The sequence below is a fragment of the Falco rusticolus genome, chromosome 3, assembly GCF_015220075.1.
Source record: "Falco rusticolus isolate bFalRus1 chromosome 3, bFalRus1.pri, whole genome shotgun sequence".
NCBI classification, from domain to species: Eukaryota; Metazoa; Chordata; class Aves; order Falconiformes; family Falconidae; genus Falco; species Falco rusticolus.
In genome coordinates this window covers 109,245,878-109,261,643 of record NC_051189.1, presented here as the reverse complement: position 1 = coordinate 109,261,643, position 15,766 = coordinate 109,245,878, and the positions used below count along the sequence as shown (strand labels likewise).

Here is a 15,766-nt window from a genome sequence, read left to right as displayed (position 1 = left end):
AATTTAGCAGCTGGAAAAGAGGAAGAGAAACTGGTGCCACATGACCAAAGCTTTCCATGGATCACAGTCCAGGCATCCCTACAGCAGCATTTAAATAAGCTGCAGTTATTTCAGCAAACCACAGTTCCATGGTGGTTACCAAAGGTGGCAAGCAGAGCACCTTGGAAAACACAAGGGTAGACAGCTTTAAGTTTCTTTAGATATCAGCAGGGATTTGGTCACACTGCTGGAAGCCAAGTGGGTTGATCAATCTGTTGCTGCAGCTCCTTGCCAATCACCATGGGTTTCCTGCAATGGCTCCTCATCGGTTATCTATCCACAGAGCTGGGCTGGGAGACAGGCAGCCAAGCAGGACCCTCTGGGCTGAAGCCGCCTCATCCCCAAGCTCCATCCTATGGTTGTTGCAGCTTGCACATGGCCCCCAGGCTACATCAAACTGTTGCTTGGAGTTTCTATCGGCGTGCAGTGTCTCATGCAAGCCTCCAGGTTGGCACCTCATTAAAAGAAAAGCGGCATGTGAAGAGCTCACGCTCCTGCTGACGCTGCTTGGCTGGAGATGCTGCACCACTTGCCTAGGATCAGGTAGCAGCAGCAGAGGGCCAGCATCTTCCAAAGAGCAGAAAGGCCAAGCTCTCCCTGCCAGACCAACTGCATACAGCGGAAGCTCAGGGCACTTGCCAGCCCAAACATCTGATGGCTTCATCCCCACGTAGCGCACGGCAGCCCTGACCCAACTCCTACCACGTGGCATCTCGCCCCTGACCTGCGGCCAACAGGCAACTTGCCAGAAGGCAGTTCAGCACCTCAAGGCCAAGGGTGCTGGATCCAAGTATTCTAGGAGGGTCTGATTCTGAGCTTACTGCCCCCAAAGCTAAACCCTCTCACATCTGTGAAACAAATCAAGTGAGTAGTGCCAGGGGCATGGCTGTAATAGCTTCTTTGCTCCACAACGAATGCTTCTGACAAGGCAACCAGCTTCAGGTCCCTCCGTCTGTAAAAATGACTCATGCTGGAATGAAACACAGCAGGAACAAGCACAGCCGCCCCTTTGGCAATGAGATGCTGACATCTGCAACTGGTTTTAAACATTTTCAGGATGCTCAGCGAGTTAATGGGACTTTTTTAGAGGCCTTGTTTCTCCTTCATCAGAAAAAATGGTCTATAGGGTTGGAACAGAAAGCTCTGTGGGTCGCAGAAATGCAGCAAAGACCAGTGTAACTTACTACTGGCTTAAACCCGCCTTGTGCACACTAAAAACCATCTCTGCAGAGGAATCCCTTCTCCCAAGCCTCTCCTGCCGCATGGCCTCTTTGGCTACCAGCTCCTGCACCAGGGAGGGCTGATCCCAGGCAAAAGATTTTTCCACACACCAAGGCCTGCTCCTGCACTCGAGGTTTCCTGAGAAAATACGGTTAAAACCTGAACACATTAACACAAGCAGACAGAGGGCAACATCTGGTGTCGGTGTATTCCCTGACCTCACTCACAGAAATGGCCGATCCCTTTCTGAAAACACTTTCCTAGAAAGAAACCAGCCTTAGGCAGACACCTGGCCTGGAAATTTGCTGCTTGACTGCTTCAAGTTTGGGGATGTTTTCAGCAATACAGAGAAATGGGTGTAAGTGATGCACTTGCTGCTCCTTGCCCATGCGTTTGATAGTGTGCACTGCCTCAGCACAAGAAGGGCTCCCAGCAGTGGAAATGGCTTCTAATATAGCTCCTTCCTGCCAAGCGGCATTAGCTCCCTGCCACATTCATGAGCCTGCCCAGAAAATGTGTTTAAATGCCTTACAGGGAGGAAAAAAACCCCACCAAAACCCCAACATACTCAAAACCGTTAGTATCCTTGGTGAAAATTTGCTGTCTTCCCCGTTTAGATTTTGCTGTAGTATTCGGTAGGAGTAACCACAGCTCACCTCTCCTCACATAAAACGAGGCTCCCACAAATTACATTCCCACAGGAATCTTTTAATTGATTATCCCCTTTTTCTGTTTCATGTCTCTCTTAGTTTTTTGTATTTTAATACCACTCAGGAGGAGACGTGCTGCAAAGATCTTCTGGGACCACGGGCCACATCCTGAGGAGCTACAACAGCCTGCAAACCTGTGCTGATCTCGAAGCCAACTGAAAAGCAACCACAGCTCAGTACCATTACCAGCAGCAAGTGGCACAGAGCAAACAGCAGGAGGGGAGCAGAGTTTTGGTCCGAGACTGGTGTCAGATATGCTCCTTGCGGTGACGTTTGTGGGAAGCTGAACCTCAAGGTAACACAACCACAGCTGGAGACCTCAAGATCTCATGCATAAACTGCTCGCAGTGCTCCACATGCAGCTTAACTGATCTAGCTTCAGAAAAGACACAGCTTGCCTAGTGCAAAACCACCTTTTCAGAACCTTTGGGTAATTCTGAAAAAAAACCACCATCCCCAACAAAAAACCAAACCAAACACCCACCAACTTAAAACCTCTGTGAACTCCCTTCCTGGCATTTGTAGGACACTAACAGGGCAAGTCCTCACACCCTTGAAACATTTAATGTTAAAGGCTTAAACAAGGAGGAGAGACTTTCTCATCTCTCCTCTACCACACACTCACCATTCCCATTCCCTCCAGCCAGTAGTTTTCCAACTCTTTCAGCCAAAAGATTCAAGCTCCCCAAACAAATTTTTCTGCCCTGACACACTCTGATTCACACGGCTGTTCAAAGGCTCTGCAGCAACTTCTTCCTTTCCGATTCAAGGCAATCAATAAATAAATCACAGTCCTTGCGCCACATGGCTCTGCTGCCGCAACACTCATGTTCCCAGCCAGGGCCTGACACTGCCCCATCCTCAGAAGAAATTCATCAGGTGCACACACTGACTTGGCAAATATTTGGCCTCATTTACATACAAACTCACATCTGTTTAATTCAACTATGTAACTGCTACAAACCATCATGTACCCACTCATGTTCCCGCTCAGAAATTACTTTTGCAAGAAGAGAACCAACACAACCTTCTGCAGAAGTTTAACGCGCAGACCTTGAGACTCACTGCGTGGGTTTTTCCATGCAGATGAGCCTTTCTGAGATCTTGAGAGTGCCTGTCACCAAAACTGCTGGGCCCAACTGCAAGGCCAGGAGGGGAAGAGGACGAGGAGTTGCTGGATGTCATACAGATACATACATATGCATATAGTAAGGGTGAGAATTTTTTTTTTAAACAAAATCTCAGAGAAAAGTGTTTTATTGTTACTAAAAAAACCCCCCAAACAATGCTGTAGTGTTTTAGGCCATGGATTCTCTAGCTCAGATTCATGGCGTGGAACACGTTAACAGGGAAAATGTCTCAGGGACATCTCCCCTCCAGCCACAACCAGGCTCCCTCCTCCCTTCCCCCTGGTGATCAAATAACATCCTTATGCAAGTACAGCAATTGTTTACATGTAAAAGATTAGGAAAGTATGTAATGTATTTGTAGCCTTTTTTTGTTTTGTTTGTTTTTCCTTTTTTTTTTTTTTTTTTTTTTTAAAAAAAAAAAGTGATTTAGCAGCTGGAAAGAAAAAGACAGCATCATGTGAGCAGCTAGTGCTGCACAGACCACCAGCAAATGCTCCACAGGTTACTCGTGGTCCACGGACCACAGTTCACAAACTACATTTCAGGGCTTCACAAACTTTGCAGAATGTGTTATGGTAGATGCTTCTTCACAGTGAGAGCCAGCAGGTCATCTTTGGTTGTTGAAGAGAGACACACAAGAGACTTAATGTACTCAGCAGCAGCTCAGTTTGGAGGACTGCGTGGCATCGAGGCGCGGCCGAGGTCCCTTTGGGTACACAGAAAACACGTGCTCTGAACTGCAACTGCAAAGTGACTGCTGTTCATCTGTACCCAGACTCCACTCGGACTTCAGACGCCACCACAGGACGGGCAGAGCTGGGAAGAGCACCACAATGCTTGTTCCACCTCTTAACTCGTGTTGGGCGCTTTTTTTTTCTACCCGTCTTTGGGTTCCTTAGGCACAGCAAGGCAACCGGCAGATGCAAAGGGCAGTGGCAGCAGAAGCTGGGCAGCAACGGACACGCAAGCCGCGGTGAAGGGATGTCGCTTCTCTGCTTGAGCGGCTGCTACCTCCAGAGCTAGCAGGGTCCCCAGTCCCCAGGATGATGCCACTGATCCAAGTCACATGAGAGACATTGCAGCTGCACAGCTGGAAAAAAAAGGAGCTGGGATCGGGCACCAACTGCCCCCGGGGTCATCTCCCAGCCTGACGGCAATGTGCTGGGAACCAAACACACCTACATGGTACAGCAGCCCAGCCAGCTGCTCCTTGGCCATTAAGTTCTCTCTGCAGAAAAGGTCTCCCAAGCAGCAACCCCCCCCCCCCCTTTTTTTTTTTTTTTGCAACAATTGCTCTCACCCCTCTTTTTTTTTTGGTAGACACACATACATACACACACTATATGTACACAATTTGGAACCGAGGATCTACACAATGAAAAGGAAGCCAGCACCGCTCAGAGATGGTGCACACATTCAGCAGCTGTCAAAAGGAGAAGTCGTTTTACTTTCTTTTAAACTTGCAATGTTTGTCTTTATTTTGTTCTTTATATTTTGAAAGTGAAAAGAAATAGTATTGAGTCAATTTCTTTTTTTCTTTTTTTTTTTTTTTTTTTTAAATATTTGTTCTATGTATTTACAAGCCTTAAAGTTGCTCTAAAGGTTCTGAAAGTATCACTAGTACTTTTTCCCCAGGGTAGCACTGTTTTGAATGAGTTATTTTCGGAGCACTCTGGTCCGCAGCGGTTTTCTCAAATGCATTTCCTTCCGTTCCAAGGTTATGTAAGTTTTGATTACTATTTTCTTTTTAAATTTCTGAAGCAAGCTGAGAGGCAGGCAGAAAAAATCTGATGACAATTAAAAAGAAAAAAATTGATCTCTTCCTCACCTAGCTTACCCCAACCCCCTTGAAAGTTTTGTCTATTTATCATGCTTTGAAACAAAACTGAGGTGCATATGAAGGGGAGGGAAATTTATTTCTCTGCTTTTGTTCTATTATACAATTTGTTTACAGAAACTGCAAATTTAAAAATTACACTGGCATTTGCAGTCCTTTAATAAATTAAAAGTTTTAAACTTCTTTTTTTTCCTAAACAGATTTGTTTTGCTTTGTGTTTTTGTAAGTATGAGTCCTTGTTTAAAAGAAAAAAAAAAAGATTAAAACAGAAAATATTTTCTATAAATAATACATGTATTTTGGTTTAGTGCTCCCGCCCTCAGGTTTGAAGTTTACTTTTTTTTCAAGTACCTTTTTTCCTCAATGATCACCTTTGTGTTTATCTATTTTTACCTCTCCCACTCGTGCATGTGTGGGGGAAGGGGGGGTCTGCGCGAGAATTGGCCTTGCTGCACTGTGATTGGCGAAGACGTGAAACTTTTTAAAAAAATACTTAAATTGTTTCTTTTTTTTTTCTCTGTATTTTAAGTTTTAATTATCCTCCGATTCTTCTTCGGCCTCCCGTAGCCACGTGAAGAATGCTGTGACAGATTTTAGCGCTACTCCTTTCCCGTTCTGCTCTGCTGGGTCCTTGCTGCTTTCCCACTTGTAGAAGGCATCCTCTGATATTACCTCCTCATCATACAGGCAATCAAAAAACATCCGCAACAAATCTGCAATAATGGAATCATGGGAGAGAACATCTGTTAGCACTGTGCAGTTTAAGTCAGCAGACAAAGACGCAGTTATGGATAAGGGGATTAACGTGACCTTTAATGCAAGAGATGCAGATACAAGGAAAAGGAAGGTCTGTTACTGAGTTACTGCTTCCTGGCTGGTTACACACAGGTGAGAGGGAAAACAGGTCCCTCTGATGCCATCGGATAACACATGCTCGCAGAAAAGGGAAAGCTGGGAAAGCAGCCATGGGAACGTATTATTTAGAGATTGGCCAGCAAGCAGAATCCACAGCAGCTCATCCTCCTCTCGCTGGACCACGCAACCTGGCAGCCTGGCTCCTCTCCAACACCTAATTTTTGCAGCTCAGTGGGAGGGATAATGAATGACTAGCACCCTAAAGCTAAGGATGGTCAAGTCATATCTTTTTGGGCACTCTCCAACTGTGCGCTGCAGACTCCCCGGGAATCCCTGTTTTTCCGGCAACTCCCTCGCCTCTTCCAACAACAGTTTTCTGCAGTGTCTCTGGGACAAGACTCATCAGTTGCCCCACTCATTTTATCCCCTCCAAGTCCACTGACACCTGTGGTGCAGCAATGCAATTACAACGTCCAATGCTCCCATGTGTCTAGGTACTGTAAACTCAATAGATTATTTTTAACTGTTCTTTTTATCAACAGGGGTTTGTCCTTCCTGCTGCATAGCGGCTTACAGGAGCAACCAAGAGAAGAGTCAGTCTCTGGCCAAGGATATGGGGACTTGCACTGCTCTAACAGCTGGAATCTGGACAAGCAGGAACCACTGTACGCTGTTTTCTCTCATCTGTTACGTACAAAGGTAAGGAAAAGCACATGCTCTTCCAGTCTCTACCACTAAATTTCACTCTTGCAGGAACCACCTTTCTTTATACTGTCAGGGTTCAAATCCCCAGCACAGAGGCAATACTTACTAGGAGGCTGATCAAGTTTTACTATTGATGCTTGTAGTGCATAAAGTGCTTGAAGTTCCTTCTCTGTGTCTGAGTCTAGGTACTTGAGTAAGATCGGCACTCGCTGTTTGATAACAGCAGTGTCCACACGGAAGCTAGAAGAGTCCGCTGCAGGGAAGAGAAACAACCAGGATCAGCTTTAGTACACAGCAGCAGGGGTGGATCTTTTATCACCTTTATTTATTCAAAAAATCACAAGGAAATCACAGATAGAGGTTTGCTTGGGGAGAAAAGAGGATGAGAGACAACAGGAAGTATTTCTGATCAATGGCTTTTTTTGGAAGACTTGGTTCTTCCAGTTCCCCAAATTCAACCAGTACCAGCAGCAACCCTGGCCCTAACCAGCCTGCTGACATATGCAGAATTACAACCTTTGCGGAGCAAATTGTTGTGTTTCCACAGGCAACTGGATGCCCAAAGTGTGTACAGTGGCTAGGGCTGAAATTTCAGTTATATAGAAGGTTTTTAGAAAATTGTATCTCCCCCCCGCCCCCCCCCCCCCCCCAAAAAAAAGGCAGAAACAGAATCATAAACTGGAAATGACATAGCAAGTCAGGAATGTAGGAAAAATATGCATAAGCAGTCCATCAGCAGCATAGATAAATTATTCAGTAGCTTTTAACTAAGTAAGGACCCCCACCCCCCGGTTAGAAGCAAGGTCAAAACGTAAACAGTAAGATGATGTTCCTGATACACATCAGGGAACCCTTAAACATTTGTAATCAAATCCTGTGTCGTTTCGCCATTGACACTAGGTGGCATCAGAAAGGTTCCGTACTCAGGGAGAAGAAAGGAGCTGGGCTGCCTTTCCCCTCCCAACAAGATGAAGTTCAGACCATTCTCTCCACCAAGCAGCGTGACTTTTACAGCTAAGAGCAGAACCAACTGCTTTACAAGCGCAATTTTTTGCCTTGCCAGATGCCAACAGTAAAATTAAAGAAAACAAAGTGAGCTGACCAGATGTTTCTGGCTGCAATGCTTTACTCAAGCCCCCCTGAGGGCCGGAGGCTCACACATCTGACTTGGGAACCCACCCTTTCCTCCATTTCCAGACGACTGCCCTACATTCAAGTAATCCACATGAACTGTCTTTCCAAAACTGCAACTTTGGACATAAAACTATTAACAAGACAGAGATGCAGGCTGGCTTCTCTTCTGCAACCCACTCTTCCAACTTGCACGTGGCAACCTGCGATGGTAGAGCACCCACGCATACTTGCTGACATGGGAGTGGAAATGCTAATTATCTTAATAATGTCTAGCGCATTTCCACCGTCACTAGAGAAAAAAAAAATAAAAAATCAACGAACAATCTGGCATTACTCAGTCCAAAGCGTCTGCTCACGCAAGGTCAGTGGGACGCACTAGGGCCTGGAGAACACCGTAACTGGCAAAGTGCCTGGCTGTTGCAGGGGGAACGGACATCCTTTTTGCAGGGCAAAAGTCTTAGTGTGTGATAAAATATAGCCTTGGGGGAGGGAAAAGCGATATAAACCTGAAAAATATGAAATAATTCTTTATACATTTGGTTTGTGTGGTGTTTACATTGCAAGTTACTCACCTATAATAGCTGCTTTACAAACTGCTGTCATTAAAGCTCTAAGGAATGTAGGTGAACTCATCTGGCTTTCATCTAGATTAGCCTGAAATCAAGAGTAAATGGACCGGTTAAAAACACGCTGCTGTGTGAAAGCAACTGCTTTCAAACTCCACCACTGAATCTGGCAGCGAGTTCAAGTACAGCAAAAGCTGCTGCAGCAGAAATCCAGCTCAGCCCTCTGCAAATACTCAGCTTCCCCACTCCTTGAAACTAGCTCAGGTAGTTCAACACCCAACAACAGTTCTCATGCGATCGATTCACCATTTAACTACTCTCACAACTAGTCATTTGTCTTGAGAAACAAACCAACCCAACCACACTTGGCTTTTGCAATGCCCTTAGACATTTTCTAAGAGTTTTGGGCTTTTTCAAGAAATTTTACAGCATGCTCCTTGGGTGGAGATTTCTTTGTAGAATTTGCTTTGTAGAAGAAATTCAGAGAATGGCTATGTAACTTGTCCAAGACTACAAAGAGCCTATGGGTGTCCCAAGATTTTCAGTGCTGCTTTTGTTCCACTCTCAACTTCCCTAACGGCAGAAGAAAAAATGGCATTTCTAACACTTTTGCTCTAGCAACAGAAATAAATGAAGCTGACCAAGATTTAGCTGTAAGCACAGATCTAAATGAATCAGGCTGGGTATAATTTCAGACACTAGATTAAATATCTGGCTTGAAGGATGCAGTCAGAGACAAGAGGGCAAAAGATCAGTGGGTTGACATGGCCTCTTTTTTTTTTTTTTTTTTTTTCCTTTTTTTTTTTCCTTTTTCTTTATTTTCTCTTACAGTGCCTGGCCCAATGCACTGGAAAAGGTACATGTCCCCTCCGTGACTGCCCTGGACAGTTTTGCACCATGACAGGGCATGCGGCTGGGCAGGGGAGAATTCGCATAGGTCATGGTGCAAAAAGCAACACAAAGCTTTTATCCTATATTTTGGGAAGCAAGAATGTAGCAGCGTGCTTGGTCTAGAATGTACTAAGCAGCCAGAAGCAGCATATTCAGTGTCAGAAAGTCTACAATATTTAAAAGGCAGTTACACAGTTGTATGTTAACGTGGCTACAATTCTTTCTTCCTAAAGGTTACTATGAAATAATGTGACTGATGATATTTTAGATTTTAATTCTTCCGATGCATTGATTGCACAGACCTAATCATCTTACCACCCTATGCCTAGGGAGGAGCCTGCAGAGATGCTCCTTTAAAAGAGAAAATATTTACAAAAGCAGTTAATGAGCTGTGCACAGGGAGGGTGAAAACAGTCTTTGTACCTCTACCCAGTCAAAGATTTGTTCATCATTCGCTTTGTCCTCAACAATGAGTTTTTCTAGCTGCTTGTTCAGCTCTTCCGCAGAGAGTTCTTTCTCTGAAAGTGCTTCTGAGGAACTGGAACAGTCGGACTCCGTGAAGTCCAACTTCTGCAACATTAGAAGCGATAATGAGAATTAGTTAAATATACTTTCCTATGCTGAATTATACCAAATTGAGGCAGCAAGCTACACTTCAATCTGCTTTCTGGCATCTTTCAACCACTGAGTTATCATTACAATGATTTATATACTTTCTCTGTTCCAAAGATTATAAAGCATTTTACAAACATGTGGGAACTACATTACCCAGCAAAGACAACCAGGCATCTCAAAGCAACTCCAGTCCTGCACAATACGAGCAAGCACAAAATAAAGCGCATGTTGCTCAACTGAAACGACGGGGAGCTGGAATGCAATTACCAAAGCTGGCATTCACTCAAAGAAATTGCAGCTAACGCCCCAATTCATTGCAAAACGCGACAGAGGATCTACAGTCCCCTCACCAAGCCCCAGGCCTCAGTAATCCATTTCATTTCCTGCAGCGCAGCACTTCTTAAGTGCTAAAACAGAGCAGTGGACCACTCGGTGCTCCAAAGAGAAACCTCCAGCTTCTTCCTCAGGAGCACCACCAGCCAGGGCTGCAAGGTACCCCCATCAGCCCCAGTTCCTCTTGGTTGTGAAACCCTCCAGGATCATAAAGCAAGGTGGGATGAGTGAATAATTGCTACCATTTATTCCGACCCTTCTGCAGATTGTCTGTCTTTGCTGCAAAACTCATTCTCGAGTTCATTCCCCGCAGATGCAATGATGGACCTCTTACAAGAAGCCAGCTGATGGGAGACATGTACCTGGGACAGGAAGGGACAAGTCCGTCCTAGCCTTTCAGAAAGGAGGTGCTGAATTAATCTAACCCCAACTTGGCGAGGGAGATGCTTCACCCCATATCCCATAGCAGCTGTACAGAAGAATGGGATGGAAAAGGAGGAACAAAAGGGATGTAGGGCCAAAAACCAGTGTGCCAAAATCATTAAGCAAGTGCTTGCTCTGAACTCACTTGTTCCATGAGAAAGGTATGTACATCCTCCCCTTCAGGTAAGTAGTCCTTCCAACTGAGGCCAGTCTCCCTCCATAAGGCTCCCACTTTCTTATGGCTCTAAAAGACAAGCAGTTTGTTCATTTTAAACACTTGAGAGACAACCAGGGGAGCTTACACAAGCTGGAGTGGTGCAGCTGTGTCAGGAGAAATAAAGAACCGTTCAGCCACCAAACAAGATGCCTAGCAATGAAGTGAAAACATCCGGAAATCCCGTGCAAGAGAAATTATATATGCAATCCTGCCACAGATATACACATCTCGTCAAGTGGTCAGACACCACAGTGATGGGTAATAAACAAGGCATAATGTGACACGTGGGGTTTCCAGCAACCTCAGCCAGAGATTACCTATGAAAAGTGACACATCTGAACGAGGCACAGTTTCCCACGGCCGTGACACAGAGCTGGCAGTTAGATGACTTAAGAATCTTCTCCTGACTCTGACAGCAACTTACTCTGTGACTCATACTTCCCCTGCCTTGACATTAAGGCACCAGCAGATCAGCTACTTTTAGAAAATAATTATTTGCATGGCTGTTTTCTGTGCAGAGATCAAGCCTCAAATTCAGGAACATAATGCCAAGTTCACTCTTCAATTCCTAGAATTTATTGCAAACCTTGAGAAAAGCGCCTTTGCAGCACATACAGTTCAATCTCCCGCATCCTCTAATGTCACGCTGACCTTTTGGTGTCCTGCCTAAGAGGGCACATATACAATTCTGACAAGAATAAAAAATACAAGAATAAAAAAACACCCAAATGCTTTGCCAAAACTTCACCTTAAAGCACCTGCACAAGGGAGATGACTGTGTAGCCTCAGTTAAGCCCTAATAAAAGCAGCCTGATTTGTAGTTTACAAAGCAGATTATGCTTTTAAGTTTACAATACAGATCATTAAGAGTTAATTGCGCATGGTTCCTGCTACTATTCATCAGGATCTGAATTAGATGACTGATACTACACTGAAATACCCAGTCCAAGTGCTGGCCTGGACAAGATGGAATTAGAAAGCTGTGGCAGAAACAGAAACCCAAGGCTGTGCTTCAGCCCCTGGAGCACAGCAGCTTTTCTTTCACAGAATGGAGGAAAAAAACCCAACAAATGGAAGTTGACTGTCCAAACAAGCATGAGACTAAAATAAATAAATAAAAAGTCACTATTTGCACTGCTAGACTGAAATGCTCCTGGAACATTCAACCTTATTTGAATGCATGCTTTATAAAGGAAAAAAAAAAGAAAAAAAAAAAAAAAGAAAAGGCAAGTGAGGGATTTTACAGGGTTGAAAATATCCGAAGTGCAGTATTTAGCTTGATTATATATATATATATTAAAAAAAAGACAAAAAATGGAGACAGAATTAATAGGGAAACCACCAAACTGGTTGGACACACAACTGTGAGATGTGTAAGAGAGCTCTAGAAGTTACAGGGTGAAAAAGTGTCGCTACTACCCCTAGTGATGGGTGAATCTTAGGAGTTGGCAGGTTTAGTTTGGATAAGCACCCAGAAGTCTGAGAGGCCATCTGAAGCTTATCCGAACCCTTAGAACCTCTCCGGTCTGCAAGAACAGCTCTCTCGCAAGATTTCCGGCACTTGCTGCTTCTGGTCAGCCCAGAAATACCTCGAGCATGTCCCTCTTGCAGCATTTCAGCACTCTAGCTTCTGGAAGAAGCCAGGTGCAAAGGTACCTGCAAAAGGGAAAAGTGATGAGAAAAAAAAAAGTTAACTCAACTTTTTGGAACCTCGTAAGGCTTGGTTGGAAACTGGGGATGAAGAGGCAGGTTTCCTAGGTTATCTGGACTGGCTGGCCCATCCCTAAATACCTTCACGTGGGATATGTGTAGGCTTCATGCATAAACATGTACTCGCTGCATTCAGCTCCCATCTATGAACAGTACACCCAGACACTTACCATTTGTTTGCATAGAAGGTGCAAGATTTCAGCAAGCAAGACACCGGCTCTTCCCACAGGAAGCAAAGGTTTGCTAAATTCTCTAGAATGAAAGAAAACCAGATATTTTTCCTTATAATTTGAATTTGGAATGCAAGGCAAAGGGGTAGTGATCAAAGTGAGGCAGGACATCACCTTTAACTTCTGCCAGGGATAAAGGATTCCATCTGGCTAGCACTGCTGATAAAACAGACTTCAGTGATGCAGTGCACTTGCCACAACAGGGCTAATTAGAAATACTTCATTTTAATGTCATGTCAAATCCACTCATTTTTGTGGGATGCTGCATTTGGGCAGCAGGACCCTTTTGAGGGAAAAGGCTATTCTTTTCTTAATACACCACTTACAGGAAAAGGGAGCCATTCGACTGGTTTCCAGTTTATCCCCAAATATGTAAGGTCACATGCAAAATAGAGAAACTCTGGTCCTGGGAACAGTTTCCAGTCTTGCAGGCATGGTTTTTGTGCCCATTTAAGGCAACACCCTCGTGGTAGTTATTACACTCCTGAGACACCTTGCTCTCTTCAAATCTAATTCTCAGGGCCTTGCTGTGCTTTCAAACAACTTCAACTGTACAACAGTGGGGCATTTTTAAAGTATTTTTTAGTTTACTTGTTTAGTTAGAAACAAACAGGACTGAAGCAGATTTATGGATGAAACTTTCACCCCTGAACAGAGCAGCAAGCTCCCTTCCTACCACAGCCTAGTGCAAGTCCCGAACGATGTGCAGCAAGCCTTTTATCAGCTCACACGAGAAGCTGAGCCTCTAACACCACTTGTCTTTTATCTACTGATGGGAACCATGCTGTGAAAATACTATAGCATAGCCAGGCAGAGTGCTCAGCTCAACCAACACCAGAAAAGAGCAGCATTGCTTACTGTATAAGTTCTCTCATAGAGATTCCTCCTTCTTTTAACATGGGGGTCACCAACTCAGCTAGGTACAACCAAATATGGGGTATATCTATGGCCATATCGTCCGCCATCTCCAAGGTATCTGAAAAGCTTTAAAAGAAGAAGGAAAAATGCCAAGCATTAAATACAATTTAATTTGAAGCTTTTCCTGCAAAGCAAACCTGCACTTTAAAAATCCTTTGTTACAGGAGAGAGGAGTGAAGAGAATCACAAAGGCAACAAAAAACCCTATTGCTATCTTATACTTTCAGTGGTGTTCAGGAATGAATTTCTTTACGTAGTAACATGGCGAGTACGTGAAAAAGGCATTGCCTTTTGTAAAACCAGCAGATATATCCAGGAAAGCTCTATTTACAATAATTCTTCTATCCCAGTAACAAATTGTTTGCTAACTAGTAAAACCTGTTAAACCAAAAAAGCATTTTTGTCTAGAAATACAAACCATCTAATAAATGGAGCCTTCTTAGAAACATCCAAACATTTACAGAAGGGCATTATAATGATAACAGAAGCCCAAATGTAAGGTAAGCAGCAAAATGTCTGTAAGCATGTAAAACAACATGAGAAAAAAAGTTCAATACGCCAGATGAAGGTTTCCATCCAGAACAGAAAATGTGGCAGGACGAATTACAAAACTGCTCCCCAATGCCGTACACCGTTTCCGGAATCACGCTAACTCTTTTTTCCAATAAAACCCTTGTAGGTGGCTTCCTTTCCTGTGCCTGGTACAAGATGATTATTTTTCTGGCTCTCCTGCCAGTTTTCATCATGATTCATTTCTGCCTGAAAATCCTGAAAATTCTGGGGTCCAGTTTAGCGACTATAAATCTCTCTCGTGCTTCAGACCCAGAAACCATCTCCTTTGCTCTGTTCATTACATCCTGTGCTACTACTTCAACCCAGGTTTGTCCAAGGATTTCTGCCAGAAATGGGTTTCCTGCTGTGTAACTCTCCAGACTTGCGCTACGACCAGTACTTGTCCCATAACCCCTAATTACACAATAATTTGTCTTGCGTGAATAAATATAGTGGTTTTTGGTGGTGTACTCATGTGCTGGCTGAACACCACTTGCCCTTTCATCATCTCCAGGAGCTGTTTCACTTTTTTTATGCCACATTCAGACTGCATGTCCCACTACTTCATCAAGATCCTACTTATATGGTATCACCACCACTTATCCACACTCCAGGAAACACAGGAACGGCTTTCATCACAATCCATTATGGAAATGTAACACTTTGAATGAGTTGCTCTGACCATCAGCAACTGTGTGGACAGAGACAAGTGGACTCCCTGTTGATATGTTGGTTTTTTTTTTTTAAATTTTTTTTTTTTTGAACAGTTTTGGACTTTTCCTGTGAGCCACTGGATTGCATCACAATGAAATTCACCACCAGACATGGGCACAGGGAGATCATGATCGGAGTGGTCAGCGGTGCCACGGTAAGACATGATTCAACAGCAGCAAGACAAGACTAACTATTCGAAACTCAGTATCAAAAGCATCACTTCATCTGTTCGTTCGCTGGCGGCTCTTCATGGTTGTCCCCGTTTTAACCACTCTCCTCTAAGCCCCAGCAAGGACCGAGCAGTGCCAGAGACCTCCCTGGGAACACGGATCGTTTTATGACTGGACACCAGTTAAAATCCAGGCTGGGAACACAAACCCCAGAGAGCTGATGTGAACAGCAGCTGAAACTCGGACCTCTTGAGGAAGGTTTAACCCGTCTGATACACATCTGGCGTGTATTCTCCTTCTCAGCCCCTTGAGGACACATTTGCTCCTTGGAGTTGAGCTGTCCTGAGAAACGGCATCGTATGGGTGAAGCCTGTTGTGGGAGAACGGCTGCAGTTCTGTGGATGCACAGGCCCTCAGGCCACGCAGCCTCCAGGCATTAATGTCACGTACAGACTTTTGACTATTTCCTCCTCTTTTACTCTCGTTCAGTGATGTGCCAAAAGACTAACATTGGCAAACGCATCACAAACCAGACCTCTAAACACTTCAACAGACACCTACATATCTGCTTAGAAATCAATACAAAAACACAAAAATATTTACATTCACTAACGTGAAATACTTTAAATATATTACAATAATTATATTACTCATAAATACACCCAGGTGAAAATACTCCTTCCAAACAGATGCATGGAGAAGGCAGGATACCAAAGCAAGGTGGGAAATAATTCCTCTCCAACACAGTGTTCAATGAATGCTGAAAAAAAGTATTCATTTCTATGTGCAGAATACA

At 44.1% G+C, this 15,766-nt stretch overlaps 1 protein-coding gene and 1 long non-coding RNA gene across 17 annotated transcripts in view; one reads left to right on the top strand and one right to left on the bottom strand.

The window, feature by feature from the left end:
* Positions 1-3,511: 3,511 nt before the first annotated feature.
* Positions 3,512-15,766, bottom strand: part of EIF4G3 (eukaryotic translation initiation factor 4 gamma 3) — a 148,318-nt gene continuing 136,063 nt past the window's right edge. For 14 of the 15 annotated variants that reach the window (XM_037379661.1, XM_037379670.1, XM_037379662.1 and 11 more), the window contains 7 exons: positions 13,475-13,600; positions 12,557-12,638; positions 10,605-10,703; positions 9,512-9,658; positions 8,204-8,285; positions 6,604-6,750; positions 3,512-5,650 (listed from right to left, as the gene is read on the bottom strand). In XM_037379661.1, the coding sequence (XP_037235558.1) occupies positions 5,469-5,650; positions 6,604-6,750; positions 8,204-8,285; positions 9,512-9,658; positions 10,605-10,703; positions 12,557-12,638; positions 13,475-13,600 (865 nt within the window). In that variant the 3' untranslated portion in view covers positions 3,512-5,468. Of the gene's footprint in view, positions 5,651-6,603; positions 6,751-8,203; positions 8,286-9,511; positions 9,659-10,604; positions 10,704-12,147; positions 12,333-12,556; positions 12,639-13,474; positions 13,601-15,766 lie in introns of those variants that run through there. The other variant, XR_005103104.1, reaches the window with a different exon arrangement.
* Positions 5,660-15,762, top strand: LOC119144393. 2 transcript variants are annotated; one of them, XR_005103111.1, is made up of 3 exons: positions 5,660-5,784; positions 6,335-6,491; positions 14,854-15,762. It is a non-coding gene; the product is annotated as an uncharacterized LOC119144393 (long non-coding RNA). The 2 variants fall into 2 exon arrangements; XR_005103110.1 differs by having other exon boundaries at positions 5,660-5,825.